Source organism: Phascolarctos cinereus, unplaced genomic scaffold (assembly GCF_003287225.1).
Source record: "Phascolarctos cinereus isolate Bilbo 61053 unplaced genomic scaffold, phaCin_HiC Scaffold_726;HRSCAF=1367, whole genome shotgun sequence".
NCBI classification, from domain to species: domain Eukaryota; kingdom Metazoa; phylum Chordata; class Mammalia; order Diprotodontia; family Phascolarctidae; genus Phascolarctos; species Phascolarctos cinereus.
Window position 1 is genome coordinate 334,418,775 of NW_027556098.1, and position 19,359 is coordinate 334,438,133.

The following is a 19,359-nucleotide window of genomic DNA, read 5'->3' on the forward strand; positions in this document are numbered from 1 at the left end:
TTAATTAGTTTTACAGAACTACTTTTTTGTCTCTAGTTTTTTTTTTCCTTTACTGATTAGAATGGCTTACTGAATAAATGAAAGTATGGAATATAATCAGAACTGAAGGAGATGAAAAAATAAAGGTTATTAATAAATGTTATTCTTTTTACCATCTGTTTTTTTTTAACTTTTAGGTGATTGGGGTTAAATGACTTGCCCAGGGTCATACAGCTAGTAAGTGTCAAGTGTTTAGTCTGAGGCCGAATTTGAACTCAGATCCTCCTGACTTCAGGCCCGGTGCTCTATTCACTTTGCCACCTAGCTACCCCTAAATGTTATTCTTTAAAAAGAATCCTGATATAAAAAGTATTTGAAAGAAAGTCTCAGGGAAAATCTTAACTCCTTTTAATCACACCCACTCCCCATTTTTCTCTTACCAAATATGCTTATTTTAACCATTATTCTGAATTCTATTTGTGGAGAACCCATTTATGATACAAGAAAGTTTTCCAAGCAGAGCTAAAGATTGTATTTTTATCCTTGTCATATTAATGAAGGTAAAATGGCTAAGTAAGCATTGTGAACTCTTTCTCCTTAGTACATAGGCTAAGTGCCTTGGTCTGAACCTCTTATCTCTGAGCAGTCCTAATATGAACAAGCCTCAGGGTCAAGGGAAGACCAGGAGAATTCACAGGTTGAAGGAAGGAGGGGCTTCAGTGTGCTAGTGGTATATAAAAGGCTTGGGATGAGAAAGACACAGGGATTCCTTACATTGAAGGCAGAACTAAAGGCAGGGCAGTGTGGCTGAAGGAAAGACCCAGAAGAAAAAAAGGAAGGTGAGTTTCATGATAAGAAATTTCATTTATATGTCAGGTATCAAAGAACTGTGCCCTGTGCTGTGGCATGCATCGAGATTGAGGGACATATTTCTCCATGATGAAATGTAAAACTTTGGGCATGAGTCCTCTGAAGCCAGCAAAGGGAGAAGGGAAGCAGATTTCACGTTCATGGGTTAGGCAAGAATAACTCAGACCAAGTGGAGAAACTCATCTGGCTGAGCCAAAAAGTAGTGGTAGGAGTCTGGAAGGATGAATATCTTCCCTTGTCCATCTAGTTATCCTGGATTTCTCCCTTTACAAATTTTGCAAATATACTTAAAGATGCCAACTCCTACATAAAAGAATTCTCCAGTAACAATCAAATAAACTCAAAGGTTGAACGTCACACCCAATCAATTGGCAAAGATAACACAAGATAGAAAAGACAATGCGTAGGGGCAGGTAGGTGGTGCAGTGGATAAAGCACCGGGCCCTGAAGTCAGGAGGACCTGAGTTCAAACCTGACCTCAGACCAAACACTTGACACTTACTAGCTGTGTGATTCTGGGCAAGTCACTCAACCCCAGTTGCCTTAAAAACCAAAAAAAAGAAAAAAGAAAGAAAAGAAAAGACAATGCTGAAAGGTCTGCCAGAAGACAGGTAAACTATAAAGGCACTACTGGTGGAACTATGAGTTAGGCCATCCTTGAGGGAAGGACATTTGCCATTATCCTCAAAAATAGATCTAAAGTATCCAGAATCTATACACTTAGATGCAAAGATGCCACTCTTGATCATAGGTCAAAGAGGTCAAAAGAAGAAAGAAAAGTGCCAAATTTAGCCAAATATTCATAGCATCATTGTCCCCCCTAGGAGCAAAAAACTAGAAATACAGTGGGTACTGTAAATCAGGGAGTAGCTAGACCAACCATTGTAAATGAACATGTAGGAACATTATCGTGACACCCAATAAAGGGGGAAGACATAATATATGATGCTGACTGAAATTAGCACCATCAGAAAAACCAGTATACATAGGGACTACAGCCATTTACATGAGGGAAGGAGAGGACAAAATTGTAATTATGTCTATACTGGCCCCCAAATTAGAGTTAAGAAAACTTACCTCCTTCATATCTTTGCAGACATGTGGGGTATTATGGGTATGGATGACTAGAAGTATTGTCGGCCATAGTTAACATATTCTTTGGTTCTGGGAGAATTATTGTTTGGCTGTTCAGTTGTTCTAAGAGGAAACTTGATGTGGAGGGGAGGAGCCTTTCCTCAAATGACTTGAGATGTTAAAGGGAAAAGGAATAATAAAATTTAAGGCAGGAAGAAAGACACACACACGCACACACACATACACACATTCTTTAAAAGATATAATTGAAATGTTGCACACATGTGAGCTCAGAAGGGAAGGAAATTTGATCAAAATAACTCAAATCTTTTAAAATAGTGTTTCAGCTGGATGTATGTTCCTGGTCTGGAGAGGACCAGGAGATCAGAGAGGGTCCCAAATCCCCACTTTTTCTTACTTCAATTTCCCCAACTGCATAATGTAAAATATTCCATCTTTTCCCTTTCTATAGAGGGTACCCTGAAGAGAAAATTAGATGATAAAGGTGATCCATTTCAAGCGCGCAAGTACTAAGTGCATTTCTGTCCCCAGACCCAATCACTGACCTTTTCCATTCTCTTTCCTCAGAAACATGGCCTCTTTACCAGAGATGATTGAAAACTTCCAGGAAGAGCTCATTTGCTCCATCTTCAGGGATTACTTGGAAAACCCAATGTCCATTGAGTGTGGTCACAGTTTTTGCCATAGTTGCCTCCTCAGAGCTGGCAGAAAGACTCTACCTCTTTCTCCTGCCCAGAGCGCAGGAGCATCTCCCAGGTTAAGGTTTTCAAAGCCAATTGTGCATCTTGGGAAACTGGCAGCCATTGCCATAGGACTAAGACCTCATTTTGGCAATACCCTGAAGGCCATAGCAAGTGTGAGACACACCAGAAAGTGCAGAAACTGTTCTGTGACGATGACCGGAGCCCAATCCATATGTCCTGTTCTGAGTCCAACAAGCATAAGGCTCATACACTCCATTGCATAGATGAGGCTGCTGAAGACTTCAGGGTAAGTAATGGATTCATCACTCCATCCACAAGTGCATTTTAAATTTGTATTCCAGTCTGCAAAGATCATCCTAGGAAGAGATGTGGTGTCTTCATGTGCCAACCACTGTGCTCTAAGTGCTCACAAGGCTGTTGTTGAAATGCACTGTGTTGTGTCCTCTGTCCTCAGCCTGAGCTTTTACTAATGGTCTGAGATCAGCAGAAAGTTTCCCTTGATGTTCAAGTACTTCTTCTAACTTGGTTTGAAATGTCTACCCCTGTTGTGTTCAGGGAGAGCCTTGAGTTTTTTTGGTAAATGGAGTCAGGTAATCTGAGATTGTTAGGGCCATCTTCGTCTGGTATGATACCTGGTATCACCTTCATCCTTCATCAACTAGAAAAGAGGAACAAGTCAATTGAACAGTATTTGTCCTTTGTATTTGACAATCAAAAGTTACCTGCTGGTGGAGGTGGACGGGACAAAGGAGAGATTATCTTGTCAGACTTGCTTAGGCCTAGATCTACACTTGCTCTCTTTTCTTCTTCATGTTAAGTCCTGCTTCACTCTCCTGAGGCTTGAATGTGAGGCAGGTAGGTAATGGGCTTCTTGGTCCTCTACTTTGCTCCTAGGCTTGATTCTTTTCTGTGCATGCAACCACCCTGTATATACTGAATTACCAAAGACATTTAGAAAAGAATAACTGACAACATCATAGGCAGCCCAGAAAATTAAATTTGAACTAAGGAGAGAAGAGCATAATCCTGAGCTACACATTAAGGAAGTTAGGTGCTCCAAGAACTAACTTCCATCTCGAAAAGACCTGGGAGGTGCTCTAGTCTAGTTGCCTCGTTACTTTTTTGAGGAAACTGAGACATAGCCAAGTTAAGTTATGTCCACCGAGTCATACATCTAGATGAGGCAAAGGGGCCATTAGAATATCTTACTCCCAGGCCATATCTGCCTTTTTACAAGAGAGTTGGTTGTGGGCTGAAGTTATGTGTGATGCCCTCCACTGAATGTTACAATTGAGGACACTGAGGATCAGAGTTGCTGTTTTGCCCAAAGACTCATAGCTGGCAAGTGGAACAAGGGACAGTAATAACCAGGCTTAGCTGGCTGAGGGCACCACAGGAAGGGATGTGGTGTTTTCAAGCAGGAGAAGGGAGGATTGTGCTTAAAGCAGAAAGCACAGTGCAATGGGAACATTGCAGAAAATGCTCTCACTATGCATGGCCAACCTTGGCCACAGAAATGAACAAAATCAAAGTCCAATTGTGAGCTAAAAAGCTCGTCACTCAACAAGTGCCACTTAATATTATGTCACTTTCTGTATTTCGTCACTCTCATCTATTTCATTATGGGAAGAGATAAAGACTCAAAAGGAAGCTATTTCTTCTGAATTCCAGAAAGTACAAAGGTTCCTGAATGAGGAAAAAAAGGAGTATTTATCAATTTTGGAGAAGCAAGGAAAGGCCAATGTGAAAGGCCTGAAGAAGAGAATAAGGGGATTATCCCTTCAAAATCAAGAATTAAGGAAGAAGATCAGAGAGTCAGAAGAAGTGTACAGGAAACCAGATGTGGATTTTCTCCAGGTAAGGGATGGGAAATATGCATAAGGAATATAAAAGATAAAGCCGGGAGTTTACTAATGCCATTCATTTCTCAAAAAACACATGAAGTGGAGTATAAATGAAGAGTGCTCTACCCTACTAGGGATCTCTTCCATCTCCAATTCTGATCCCCAGACTTGTAAGGAACTATTCCACAAATTCAGAAAGCACACACAACTTTGTAAGTGATCCAACTGAATAGATTCCTTTGCATTTGTTTTATACATAAAGTGTATTTTTTTCTGTTGTGCACACATAGCATTCTAACACATAGTTGTATACTGATTACAATGCCAGATTTCAAAAATACAGATCACCTTCCTTGAAAATGGATCATACTGGGGGGCAGCTAGGTGGCGCAGTCACCTTGGAGTCAGGAGGACCTCAGTTCAAATTTGGCCTCATACAGGTAATACTTATTAGCTATGTGACTTTGGGCAAGTCACTTAACTCCAACTGCGTCACCAAAACAAAACAAAAAAAGGAAGGAAATGGATCATACACGCATGAATTATGTGCATATATATGAAGGACATAAGATTTTTTGAACATCTTAAAACCTTTCATTGCTTTCTATTTTCATGTTCTTCCTGAGACCTGGATCCCTCCAGCTGACATTGAATCCTGGCATTGGTTAACCACTTTTTTTTTTTCGGTGAGACTCAGCAAGAAAAGGGCAGAAGGAACTAGATTTTCCAAAACAGCACCTAACACACTGTCACATCTACGTAACACCCCAAGAACATTCTGCTCATCATACTATGGAACTGTCCTGCCTCTATCCAGTCCCTCTTTTTATGTATTGCTGAGATACCTTGATGACCATTTCATAGTGTACACACCTGATCCCATCCTCTATTAAACAAAACAAATCTCTGACAATACCATTCATTGAACCTCAACTTCTTTTCTCCACAGTGGACATCACTCTGGATCGTGACACAGCCGATCCAGGTATCATTATCTCTGCAGACTTGAAGCGTATGAGATATGGACATGCACAGGCAGAAGTGCCCAACAACACTGGGAGATTCAGTGATTTTGCCCAAGTTCTTGATACTCAGTCCTTCATTTCAAGCAGATGCTACTGGGCAGTGGACGTACCAGACAACACTGGATGGAGTGTTGGTATCTCTAAGGACTACCTACGCCTGAAGTCTTCTTTGAGATTATGGCTATACAGAGTCACAGTGGTGGCCATCTTTATGCTATAAGCAAGCAACACCTTTCTTCTGTGCTTCCTGTGAAATACTGCCACAACTGTATGTCCAACCTAATGGTGGGCATTCTCCTTGACTATGAAAAATGGAGAGGTGTCATTTTATAATGTTAAAGAAAGATCTCTCATTTTTGCTTTCCCAACCACTTCCTTCTCAGGACCCTTCCAGCCTTTCTTCTGTCTTTCTAAGAAAGTCTGGACAAATGATTGTTTTTTCATGATATGTCCCTAATTGAGAAAGATCAAAAACATATGTATTTATCCTTCAAATAAACTTCAGGCACTCTATTCCACAATTCCTGTGTGTCATAAAATTTTAGAACTAGAAGAGCCCTTGGAGGGTACAAATCGTCACCATCTAATTTCACACATAACAACAGAACTCTGGGGAGGTAAAATGACTTCCCTGCCCTAAATAGGATTCTTGGACCTATCTCCCAAACCAATTACATCATATGTCCATTCTGTGTACTTTGTATATACTTATCTTTGTACATGTTTTACGTCTGGTCTCAGAATAATATATGCTACATGACAGCAGAGGCGATTTCCTTTTTTTAGTTTTTATATTCCCAGTTCCTAGCAAATTGTCTAATAAAAAGTTCTTAATAATGCTGTTTGAATTGAATTGAATGTATTCAACTATTCATAGGATCATCATAAGAATGATGTTAGGTTGATAGGGAACCTAGAGGTCATCTAGTCTAGCTCCCTCACAGAAAATAGGAGGAAATTGAGGCTCAGAGAAGTTATGTGACCAAGTTCTCTTACGTAGAGAGAGAGTGGCTGAGCTAGAGTTTAAAACAAGTTTCCTATTTGCAAATCAAGCAAGCTTTCTACAACCCCACATTTCCAGCAGAACTAGGATAAGGAACCTTGGTGCTTGGAAATTCAGTTCATTACTTTTACTATGATACTATGGAGACACTAATGGAATACCACTTTGCCAAATTTCACCACCCAGGGATCAGATGTGTAAAAATCCTCAGAATATTTCTCTCTCTTCTGATTTGGGGTTTAGGGTTGGTACCGTCATTTGTAGAGTATTTAAGGCTATGAGACTTCCATTGGTGTCAGGGGTACAATTTCCTATACACATTGTGGACTTTTCTCAATTATTTAGGATGTCTGAATGACTTTTGGTTACATTTCATTTACTTTTACTAGGGCTGCTGCCAAGACAGTTGACTGCCTGGAACTCAGCAGTATCTGATCTTGTTTCAGGGCCATGCTCTCTGCACCATGCAATAAAAAGAGCAATGAGGTGCTCTTTGTGCCATTTTCAGTCCCATCAATCCCATTTCTTTTATGTTTTGATTCTGGAGAACTGATAGAGGAGATCATGGGCAGGGGCAGCATTTCACCTACAGCACCTGTTTGTGCCTTGTAGTAAGTGCACATACTAGAAATAAGCATGTGGTTTGGCTGCAGCCTGAAAGGAAAATGCCTGTATGAGGACTTTTTCTTTCCAAGTGATTTTAGTAGCTGGGGGCACTGCTAGATTTCCTACAGGTGCCTGGCACTGGGACTTCCAGCACAGATAGCAACATGAAAGATTTAGACCAATTCAGCTTGGACAATGGCTCATTACTGGGGATCCATGTACTTTAAAAAGTTATCTTGCTAACTGTATTTCATTGTAATCTGTATCTTTTGTCATTCTATGGCTTTTTTAAAAAATTTTGTGCATTAAAAATATTCAGAAAAGGGATCAATAGGAGTTACCCTACTGCCAAAGATTTCTTGACACAAAAAATAAAAAAGTTCTTCTTTTAAAAAATCTCAGAACAAAGGGAAAAATGTGATAAGAGAAGCAGACAATCAAGAAACAGAAGAAATAAACTAAAAAATACCACAAGTAATGTAATCCCCAAGAGGAAAATAATAATAACACACATGGTGACCACAACAATAACAACAAGAAATTATGATGTTATAAGATCTGGATCTAGCCAGTACTTAGGGAAATCTCATCTTCCCCATCCCCAATCCTACTCAGAAATCTGATTGGTGACAGAGAGCATAGAACATGAATGCTACATTGGCAAGTCAGGAAATATCTGTTTTTGGCTCCTTTGAACTCCAGAGAGTTAATTATGAAAGTAGCTTTAGAGGAGAGAGGGAAAGAATCCCATTTATTCATCTTAGTCCAGTCTGGATCAGCAGGTTGATATTAGAGAACTGAAATCAGATGGTTCCAACTAGGTGTAACTAGTTCAGATTTCATTCTCCTTTTTTTTTCTCTAATTCATTTTCCTTTTAAAGTGAGATGTACCTTAGGAACCATACTGAAAACTTCATAGTAGCAGATAATGAAATGAAAAATTAAGCCTAACAGTCATAATCTAGAAAGCAAATGTCAAGAATGCACTTACTAAATGGAGAATGTTGGCAGATCAATATGTAAAAAAACAGCAATGCATGGTTTTCAGGAAATACCCCTAAAATATCAAGATTCACATGTGAAGATTAAAAAAAAAAGCTGAAGTAGTATCTATTATTCTTCAGCTAACTTTTTTTAAGTTGAGGTGGCAATCAGGTAACCATGTATCTAAAAAAAGCTTGAAACTATTTTAAGACTAATAAAATAGACAAGTCAATCGCTAATTTGATTGTTTAAAAGAAGAGTAAAATATTATTACAATCAAAATGAAAAGAATGAAATTATTAGAGATGAAGAACATGTGATATCAGGATAGAAGGATAAACCCTATTTTGTCTAATTATATGCCAATAAAACAAAAAAAAAGCCTCTGTGAAATAGCAAAACATTTAAAAATAAAAAAAAACTAAATTAACCAAAAAATAGACAATGCAATTTAACCAATATTTGAAAAGTAAATTCACCACATTTTTAGTAAATTACCAAATGGGAAAATGTCCCTCTTGTCCAGAAGGACTAATAAGTGAATTATATGAAATACTCAAAGTACAATTAATTACTATATTGCATATTTTTACAAAATAGAGATAGAAGATACTTTTTCATACTCTTCAGGTGAAATGGAAAGGCCAAAATATTGGAAAGAAAATAATAGACCAATAATATTAGTGAAAGCTGAAAGTGTTGATTAAAATATTTCCCAAGAAACTACCAAAATGCATTCAAAAGATAACTCAAGATTATTCACTACGACAAACCTAATTTAATAAAAGGATGCATAGATTATTCAACAATAGCTCAAAAGTAAAATAAATAATGGTCTTTACATATAAGAAAAATAAAATAAAGCAGATGATTTAATCAATAGATAATTTTTTTTGTCATAGCCCACAATTCTTTCATGTTAACACTAAAAAATTACCTGATAACTGTATTTCATTGTTATTGGTATACTTTATAATTCTATGTATTTTATTTTACATATCTAAAACTTATTCTGAGAAGGTATACATGGTATACATTTACATTAAGTGTATTTTACCATTAATCATGATGTAAAGAAGAATTAGAACTAATGGGAGGAACCAGGAGAACGAAGCAATAAAACAAAACAACAAAAGAAAAGGAGAACAAATAGTATGCTTCCATGTGCATTATTATCTTGACAATAATAAAAAGCAAAGAACCTCTCCCATAGAACAAGCTTGCAAGCAAGAAAAAAGAGTGATAGCAAGCAGAGGATCAAGAAATAGGAGAAATAAACTAAAAATACCACAAATGAAGTAATCCACAAGAGAAAAATAATAATCACACACACACACACTCACTCACACACACACACACACCCCCGCCAAAGGATGATCCTATAAACTGTGATCTAAACCAGTTCTTTGGGAAACTTCATTCTCAATCCCATCTGGAAAGATGAGTGGAGACACAGAGCCAAGAACAAGAATGCTACGTTGTTAATGCTAACTCCACCTCCTGCTGCAAGGTCTCTTGCCTGATCTCAGGCCTTTGGAGGGAAGAGAAGTGAAATGGGGCCTCTCATCTCAGCTTGTGCCTTCTGTCTCATGCTGTATGTCTCCCACAAGATCTCCAGCCTCATCTGGGAAGAGAATTGTCTGTCACCCTCCACTCAACAATCAACAATTAATTCCCATCCAGGCCTACCTTTACACATCTCAGTGATTCTGAACCCCTTTAAGTCATCATCCAACCCCCCTTTTTAGTCCCCAACCATCCAAATCCTTACTCTTATGTCCCTCAACCCTCCCACCTCAAGTTTTCAACCAAACATGACCCAGCTCTTCCACTGTGTCCTGTGGAATGCTCGTTTCATGGGCAACAAGCTTATTTATCTTAAATATTTTCTTCTCCAACTGCTTTCATCTGCTAACTGTTACTGAAACTTAGCATCCCGTCTCCAATTATAAAGCCTCACCGGCTGCATAAGCCCTTCCAATCCTGAATTCACCTTCACTCATTCCCTTTGGCTCTCTGGTTGAGACAGGGAAGTTGGAATACTCCTTGTTCCCCACTGCCATTTCCAGGTTCTCCCCCTACCTCCATCATTAGTAACTTCATCTCCTTTTAGGTCCACATAATCCTTGTCTTTTTCATGAAAAACATCTAGAACTGAAAAAGGTTTAGAAAGACGTTTATTAAGTCATCTGGGAGAGGGGAGAGCTCAAATGTGTGATCTGCTTTCCTGAACCTCTGAGTTACACATTATACAGTATTCAAACAAAGGAGCAAGAAAACAGTTGTCTGGTTGACACATAAAGAGTTTCCATATAAGAGCACATAAATTGATTAAAATATACATCTTGGGTAATTTGCAATTGGTTGCATCAATATTCATATACCCTAGAAGATTTTGGGGATCAGTATGACCTGGATATCCTGAGTTATGCATTAACTGTCATCTCTAAATAAGAAGTGTGGCTAGTCTCAGTCGTTCAGGGCTTGGTTCAAACCATGCAATATCATTTTCCAACACACCCAAATCAAAATCCAGGTGGCTGTTTACAAACCTCCAGGTCATATCTCTTCCTTAATGAATTCAATGCATGTCACACAATTTTTCTTTTCTACTCAGCTCCTGACCTCCTACTAGGAACCTTCAATATTCACATTGACTCTTTCTCAAAGACTCTAACTTTTCAGTCGCTCAATTTACTTGCTTCCTATGACCTACTCTACCACCCCACCTCATGGCCCTTGTTCATGCCATCACTCATACATGTAACACCTCCATCTGCATGAATTCTGAAATCCCCTTATCTGATTGAGGAATTTATTTGCTTTCTACCTCTCCCTCTGCCTTCTTTTATACAACCCCAGTGTTCAAAGACACTGTGACTTCCAATCCCTCAACTCCTCAGTTGTCTCCCAGGATATCACCCTGAATTATCTTCTCTCATCTATTTCCCATTTTGACCCTTTGTTGAAACTCTACCCTGTCCTTTTCTCTTCAGTTCTTGTACCATCGTGTCACTAATTGTGCCCAGCCAAGCTTCAGCTTTGCATCATTCCCACAATCTATGCCTTTGCACAGAGGTGGAGAAAATCACACAATGGCTCCCAATGGGTCCACCTTAAATTTATGTTATGCAACTTCAACTGGGCCCTCATAGCTGGTAGGCAATTCTTCTAAACCTCCTTTATTCATTTACTATGCCACCCTCCAGAGTGGTTCTCCCAAACCTTTTCGTTCCTCCTCAAACCTCCCATCATTTCTCTTGCCTTCCTCTCAGTTGAGAATATTGTCTCATATTTTACAGTATAAATCAAGGACATTCACTGAGTTGGTTTCCTCCTGTTCCTCATCTAATTTCACTCAGATACCTCCTTCCACTATGTCCTCCTTCACCTGTCTCTCACTAATAGATGGCCACAACTTCACAAGGCAAATATTTCTATCTGTGATTCCATTCCATCCCATCTCTTTCAATGGATTGCCTTCTCTGTCATCCCCACTTTCTCACTTACAATCTCTCCTTATTTAATAGCTTCTTCTCTACTCCTTATAAACATGTCCATGTCTCCCCCATCCTCAAAAAACCCTCTTTTGATGCTTCCATCCTCTCATTCATCTAATATATCTTCTCTTCTTTGTCATTAAACACCTTAAGGAATACATCTACAATAGGTGTTTCCACTGCTCTTCTCACTTTCTTTCTAAACCTGTGAAATTGAAAATTGATTTTTAATTCTATTTTGTTAAGACTTAACCATTCAATTGGGGAATAGCTGAATAGGTTATGGCGTGTAATTATGATGAAATACCATTGTACTATAAGAAATCATGAGCAGGGTGCTCTCAGAAAAACCTAGAAACACTTAAATGAGTTGATGCAAAGTGAAGTGGGTACAAAGTAACAGCAATATTGTAAGATGATCAGCTGTGAATAACTTAGCTATTCTCACCAATATCCATGACAGCACTGAAGGATTTAGGATGAAAAATGCTCTCCATCCCCAGATGTATGAAATCAGATTAAAGCATTGGTTGTATTTTTTCCACTTTCTTTATTTTTCTTGAGTTTTTTATCTGTTATTTAACAACATGACTGTTATGGATAATTTTGAATAGCTACACATATATAACCTATATGGAATTGCTTGCCTTCACAATGAGGGAAGCTGTGGGGAGTGAGAAAGGGAGAGAATTTGAAACTCAAAGTTTTAAAAACAAATTTTTTTTTAAAAAAAGACTTAACCATGTTAGATCTAATATTCCTCCTCACTATTCCTTTTTCTTCAAAGTTTACTCAGGTAACCTCAGGTCACTTGGGTCACAATTCTATTTTTGTGACTTGTATCTCTATCCTGGTCTCATCACAAACGCCAACAATCCAGCTTCCTTCTTAATAATTCAAAAAAAATTACTCTCTCCAAATTTACTGATGATTTTCTTATTGCTAAATTCAAAGACCATTTCTTAATCATCAATTTTTTTGACCCTTCTAATGACTTTGAAACTGTTGACCACTTTTTTCTTTGATGCTCTCTTCTTTCTAGGTTACCACTCTACTTTGGTTCCCCTCTTATTTATACTTATGAGATTATTCCTCAGTCTCCTTTGCTTCATCTTCCTCCAGGTTATGTCCATTAAGCATATTTTACCATTAATCATAATGTAAAGAAGAATTAGAACTAATGGGAGGAACCACGAGAATGAAGCAATAAAAGAAAACAACAAAAGAAAAGGGAGAGAAAATAGTATGCTTCCATGTGCATTCAGATTCCATAGTTCTTTCTCTGAATGTAGATAGCATTTTCCATCATAAGTCTTTTGGAGTTGTCTTAGATCCTTGCATTGCTGAGAAGAGCCAAGTTTATCAAAGTCACACAATGTGGCTATTACTGTGTATAATGTTCTCCTGGTTTTGCTCATTTCACTCAGCATCAATTCATATAAGTCTTTCCAGGTTTTTCTGAAGTCCACCTGCTCATCATTTCTTATAGCATAACAGTATTCCATTACATTCACATACCACAACTTGTTCAGCCATTCCACAATTGATGAGCATCCCCTCAATTTCTGATTCTTTGCCACCAAAGAAAGAGCTGCTATAAATATTTTTGTACATATGGGTCCTTTTCCTATTTTTATGATCTCTTTGGGATACAGCCGGGTAAAAGGGCATGCACATTTTTATAGCACTTTGGGCATAATTCCAAACTGCTCTCCAAAATGGCTGGATCATTTCACAAGTCCACCAACAATGCATTAGTGTTCCAATTTTCCCACATCTTCTCCAACATTTATCATTTTCCTGTTTTGTCATGTTAACCAATCTGATAGGTGTGATGTAGTACCTCAGAGTTGTTTTGATTTGCATTTCTCTAAACAATAATGATTTAGAGCATTTTTTCATATGACTATAGATAGCTTTAATTTCTTTCTCTGAAAACTGCCTGTTCATATCCTTTTACCATTTAATTCATCAATTGGGAGGTATGGTTTATTTTGTAATTGGGTTTTTTCCTGTTATATACATAAAACATAAAATCAAGGAAATAGTATAAATCTTTCATACTCTACATTGTACAGTGGCTATAGCCTATAATACCAAAACGTTTTAACTTTGTCATTTAAAGTCCTCCTTGCTGTTCCTAACAAGACACTCTACATCACAACTCTGGACAATTTCACCAGCTATCCTCCATGCTTGGAATGCTTTTTCTCTTCATATCTACCTCCTGGCTTCCCTGGCTTTCTTCAAGTTCCTTCTAAAATCCTACCTTCCCAGTTCCTCTTAGTTTTAAAGTCTGCCCTCTGTTGCTTATTATCTATTTACTCTGAATTTAGCTTGTGGGTACACAGTGGTTTATATCTTTTCTCTCTCATTAGATTCTGAGCTCTTTGAGGTCAGGGACTATCTCTTGCCTTTTTTGTATCCTGAGTGCTTAGCACAATGCCTGGCATGCAGTGTGTGTTTAATACCTTTTGACTGGCTGACATAAATCAAAGATGTGATGTACTTAAGAGTTTAAAGGCTGGACCCAAGGGAGAAAAAGTTTCATGTGAGAATAAGACCAAAGAGAAATTTGATAATTCTCAAATATGCAAAATTTCTACCCCATAGTGTCTCAAGAACAGGATTTTGTAAGAGAAAGCAAAGGGAGAGGTAGAAAGTTAATAAGTTATGGTCACAATTTGGTTACGCTATGGTCATGAATGTGGAGATTGTGCTTTTGTGGATAATGGCATGACTAAGTGTCGTGAGATGGGATGGAAGAATAGGAAGTGAGTAAGTTTAAGAACTGAATAGTTAGGGTTGAAGAACCCTAATATGAAGTCAGTAAATGAGTAAGAGAGAAAAATGGTGAGACATGTGCTCAATTCATAAAGGAAGGAAGGGAAGCAAGCTGAAGCTCTGCAGACAATAGCTACCAGGATTTTGATTTGGGTGTGTTGGAAAACTATATTGCATTGTTTGAACCTAGCCCTGAATGACTAAGAGACCAGATTTAGGAATTATTATATGTTAGAAATTAACCAAGTACCTGATATATCACTCTATATTGGTGGTAACCATGATCCAGAATTCAAATGCAAGAGCCACCAGTTGAACCATGTGACTTGCCAGGAGGGAAGTCTTCATCAGATATTTTTGTTGTGTTGTGTTGTGTCTTGTCTTGATATCTATTTATTTCATTGAGTTATCTTAATGAACCAGTCACCTAACATCAGCCCTACCCCCATTCACTTAATGATAATCTCAGGTTAATGAGGGAAGCTCAAACACATATTAATCAAATAAACTAGGTTAAACACTCATACCCCAATAGATGGAAACCCCTTTTTTCCTTCTCTACCTTCCCTATGAGCTTCTCAGAAAAGCCTTTGTCTATAGCCATATCTATTATTTGTAGATTCTGCTATTTTGGAGATTTTGAAGGGGAAAACCCACCTGAGCCATAAAGACTTCCGTTTAAAAAAAAATCACAGAAAGGGAGCTTAAAATGGTGAAAAAGATGAATGACATTTTGCACTTAAATTAACTCTCTTAGTTATATGTAACCTGACACTAAACTCTCCTTACCAATCAACAAGCAGTTATCCCCACTGATCTTTTGATTAGACTTCCAGTGGTAGTTAAATTTTTACTACAGGAAAGAGAAAAAAAATTGCAAGATACTTTCTCTGTATCATTTCATCTTTGGCCATTTTGGGGTTACAGAGATAAAGAAAGACCAGAAAGGACATCTTTTTCTTGGTTTGTAGAAATTTATGGCATTATAGAGACAAATTTATAACTGAAATGTAATGCCTTTGCTCTAAATTTCCAACTTATGGTTTGGATATTTTTTGTAAATGCTGAAATAGTGAAGAAGGATTTGTGAAACTTTCCATGCCTATAAATTAATGATGACCAGTTAGAGAAATTCCTGTTAACAATCTAAGATAAATAGTATTCTACCACAGTGCAATGTTTACAAAATGGAAACTATAAAAATAAATTTACAGCTTGGGATTGAGTATAGTATATTAATATTCTGTCCTTGAAGGGTCATTCTTTTAATTTTAGTTGCTGAATAACAACCTTTAGAGATCCAACGGCCCAAAAGACGGAGATAAGAATGTGAAACTGCTACCATAAATCTTTGGAAATTAGTTGGCTGACAGCAGTGGACTCTATAATTTGATGTGGTGGAAACCAAAGGTCTCTGGGCATTTGCAATTTTGAATGATACTATTTATGATTGCAAATCCATATTTGATTTAATTGAATTTGTCCTAGAACTAAATTATGATGCGGTTTCATTTAAAGTGAAAAGCCTTCTCCTATTAGGATATTAGATCCTAATTAGATCATATCTAATTAGATCTGAGATTAGATCCTGAGTAGATCAGACCTTAATGAAAATACACTTGATATCTGTAGTAAGGCAATATGATTAGAAATTGCATGAATAAGAGTTAAAAGAGTAATTGATATAAAATTATTCCAATTGGTTTTAAATGAAATTAGTATAGAATGCCAAATTGATAGATGAAGTGATTTTATATGTAAGATGATTTGTAAATGCATTAAAAAAATTGATGATATTTGGCTAACAATAAGTTTTGTGTTGCAGTTCTAAAATCTATAATATTGTATTATTGTTAGGCTTCTAATTTTTCTATAGTGTGATTTGGGGGAAATCATTGTATAAGAAGTGTTATTAATTTGAAAAATGATACCCAGAGGTTGATGTAATTGTTATCATTGGAAATTTAATTTGTCTTTTGATAGAGACCATTGCTGTTGCTGTTAAAAACAAACTGTCAAGTATTTGATTGGGCATCTTTTACCTTAAATTAATAATAATAATAATAATAATAATAATAATTTAATATTTGCTAAAGTACCACAAAAGTTGTAAATATTTGTGAAGTTCTTCAGGAACATTCCAGATTTTCAGTCCTCTGAATCTTCAACTTTGGTGATGTCATAAAATCTTGCTGACTCTATGAGAGACATTGCTAAAACAGTGTTGTGAAGTTTTTTGTTTTGTTTTTTGGCTAGGCAATGGGGTTAAGTGAGTTGCCCAAGATCACATAGCTAGTAAGTGTCAAGTGTCTGAGGCCAGATTTGAATTTGGGTCCTCCTGACTCTAGGGCCAGTGCTCTGTCCACTGCGCCACCTAGCTGCCTCTCCTTATGAAGTTCTAATAATGAAATGGAGTTAATGAGAAACTGGGATCTCCTACAGCTGAAGTAAGAGGGCTTTCAAATTTATTTTATTACAATGCTTTTTATTCATTTGGCCATTGCTTATGAAAATTATGAAAACTTGCCTGGAACAGTATATATTGGAGTTATATCTTTTAGCCAACTTAATATCAACAGATGCCAGATTTAAAGATTTTATCTTTGCTTTGGGGTTAACATACAATACATTTATATATGGATATATGTAGGCATGGAGGTTAACAGTATTCAGTCATAACAGTCTGGGTTTTGAGTGAAATATCATGTATTCACTGCATTGTAAAGCTCCAGAATGATTATTTTTAAAATGTTTAATGACTGATTTCTGCTCCAGAATAAATATAAACTAGAAACTATGAATAAGATAAGGCCTTGCATGTGCTTATTGTTGGCTGCTACTGAAATAACATGAGAAAAAATAATAATAGCTCTACTTAGCCCTAAGATGTGATTAGTTAAACATACTATTTAAGGTAAAATCTCATGGGATTGTAATTTGATATTGTTTTGAGTTTTAATTTCAAATACAATTGTCTGAATTGTCCTTAAGTAAATAATTCACTATTTAAGGGAAATGTCGTGTGCTATTCAAAGCGAGTGCAATCTAAAAACTACTACAGGTGAATGTCTATGCCTGGAGAGAATGAGAGGATGATCTTGCAAATGCAATGATGAGGTCCTCTTGACTCAGTGTCCCCATTGTACTATTTCCCTTCTGAATAGAAAATTTCACTACTTAATTAATTCTAGGCCTGATTATGATGCTCTGTGAAAAATGTGGAACTTTGCTATATGATTAGCTATTCCATAATAAAGGTTAATTCTGACTCTTACTTGGAACCAAATAGAGTTAAGGAAGCTTTATCCTGTCATGTTTATATCATGACCTCAAAGAAAGAGTCTTGATATTATTACAACCACTTCCCACCTTCTTCCTTTCACAGTAAATTTCTATAATCATGGCAGGTGAACAGGAAAAGATTTTTTTTTTATGTTATGAATCTTCTTGCAATACTCCAACATTTCTGATTTTCTAATTTTTATATTTTAATTTGTGGTCACTAGCAGTTATATATTCATGTATAAGATTAGATTCTTAAAAGTATTTCATTCTTTCTGAATAATATGAGGATAATATATATATCAAAGGGTGATAGGACAAAGATATGATAGTTTAAAGCCAAAGTTTAAAGTTTCAAATTTTATGTAAAAATTTTTATTTTAGTAGAGTAGTAAACTTCACTTCGAGAAAACAATAAGATTAGATTGTTTTAGCTGCAAATTAGGATTTGGCTTTCAAATGTTTCTATTAAGAACAATGATAGGGGCAGCTAGATGGGGTAGCAGATAGAGCACCGGCCCTGGATTCAGGAGGACCTGAGCTCAAATCTGGCCTCAGACACATAATACTCACTCGCTGCATGTCTGTAGGCAAGTCACTTAACCCCAACTGCCTCACCAAAAACAAAAACAAAAAACAATGACAACAGGACAATTATAAGGTTAGTTCCAAAAAGTTTGAACTGATTTTCACCTTATGAACTATTTGGCACAAAAAAATAAAACTCAGAGTTTCTGTTAGGTCTTACTAAATTGTATTAAGTCTAATTAAGGAACTTCTGCAAATAACATGGAACCAGGGAAACAGATCTGCTAGAAGAAATACCTGTCCAGAATTGTCCTGGGAATGAGGTTTATTCCAGAATTTCAAAGGGAAAATATTTCCGAGGATCAGATGGCTACATGGGACCACTAAGAACCAAGATGAAATAAACTAATTAAGGGTAGTATAATCTGTCATATGAATAGTTAGAAACCTATAGAAACTGTTTAACTTGGTTTGTTTCCTTAGAGTATGTATGAGGTTGTGATTCTATTTTGTTTAATTTTTATGAAAATAAAGGAAGCATGACATTGTAAATCTGTCTCTTCAAAAAATGTTTTTGGTGATACTGGTGACCCCATGTATTCTTCTCTGCTACTGCTTTCAGTGACTAGGAAATTTCTCTGTATGGTGCAGTGCACTTATCATCCAGTGAAGCTCTAGGGCCCCTGATTTACAATCCCTTATGCTTACTTGATTAGATCCTTATGACTAGAATTTACCATCTATCTGGGTTCTATCTCTCCTTGAATGAATTATACCATGCTCTTATTAAGATAGTCAGTAAAGGGGATGCTTCCCCTAACTAGGCCTATTTTAATGAACTTTCCTTTGAATCTTAATCTAGCTCTTTGGTTCTGTAACTATGCTTCTGCTAGTGTAGGAATGTTGGCATTTAAAAGCCCCAAGTAGGGGCAATTGTGGGAAAACTTTATTGCGTTATTTCAACCTAGCCCTGAGTTCCCAAGAGACCAGGTTTATTCGTAGAGATAGATTTGTTTAATGCTTAATTGCAATTTGTTTAATTTGTTTTAATTAGTTTTAATTAATTTGTTTAATGTTTATTTGGAAATTCATTATGTATTAGCCAATCAGACAACAGTTTCCTTAATTCTTTGTTTTAAACCTATATAATGTGTA

At 36.8% G+C, this 19,359-nt stretch overlaps 1 protein-coding gene across 1 annotated transcript in view; it reads left to right on the forward strand.

The window, feature by feature from the left end:
- Positions 1 to 2,515: 2,515 nt before the first annotated feature.
- Positions 2,516 to 19,359, forward strand: part of LOC144454386 (putative E3 ubiquitin-protein ligase TRIML1) — a 57,140-nt gene continuing 40,296 nt past the window's right edge. The window contains exons 1-4 of the mRNA XM_078146194.1: positions 2,516 to 2,612; positions 2,789 to 2,934; positions 3,467 to 3,503; positions 5,442 to 5,647. Of these exons, the coding sequence (XP_078002320.1) occupies positions 2,516 to 2,612; positions 2,789 to 2,934; positions 3,467 to 3,503; positions 5,442 to 5,647 (486 nt within the window). The remainder of the gene's footprint in view (positions 2,613 to 2,788; positions 2,935 to 3,466; positions 3,504 to 5,441; positions 5,648 to 19,359) is intronic.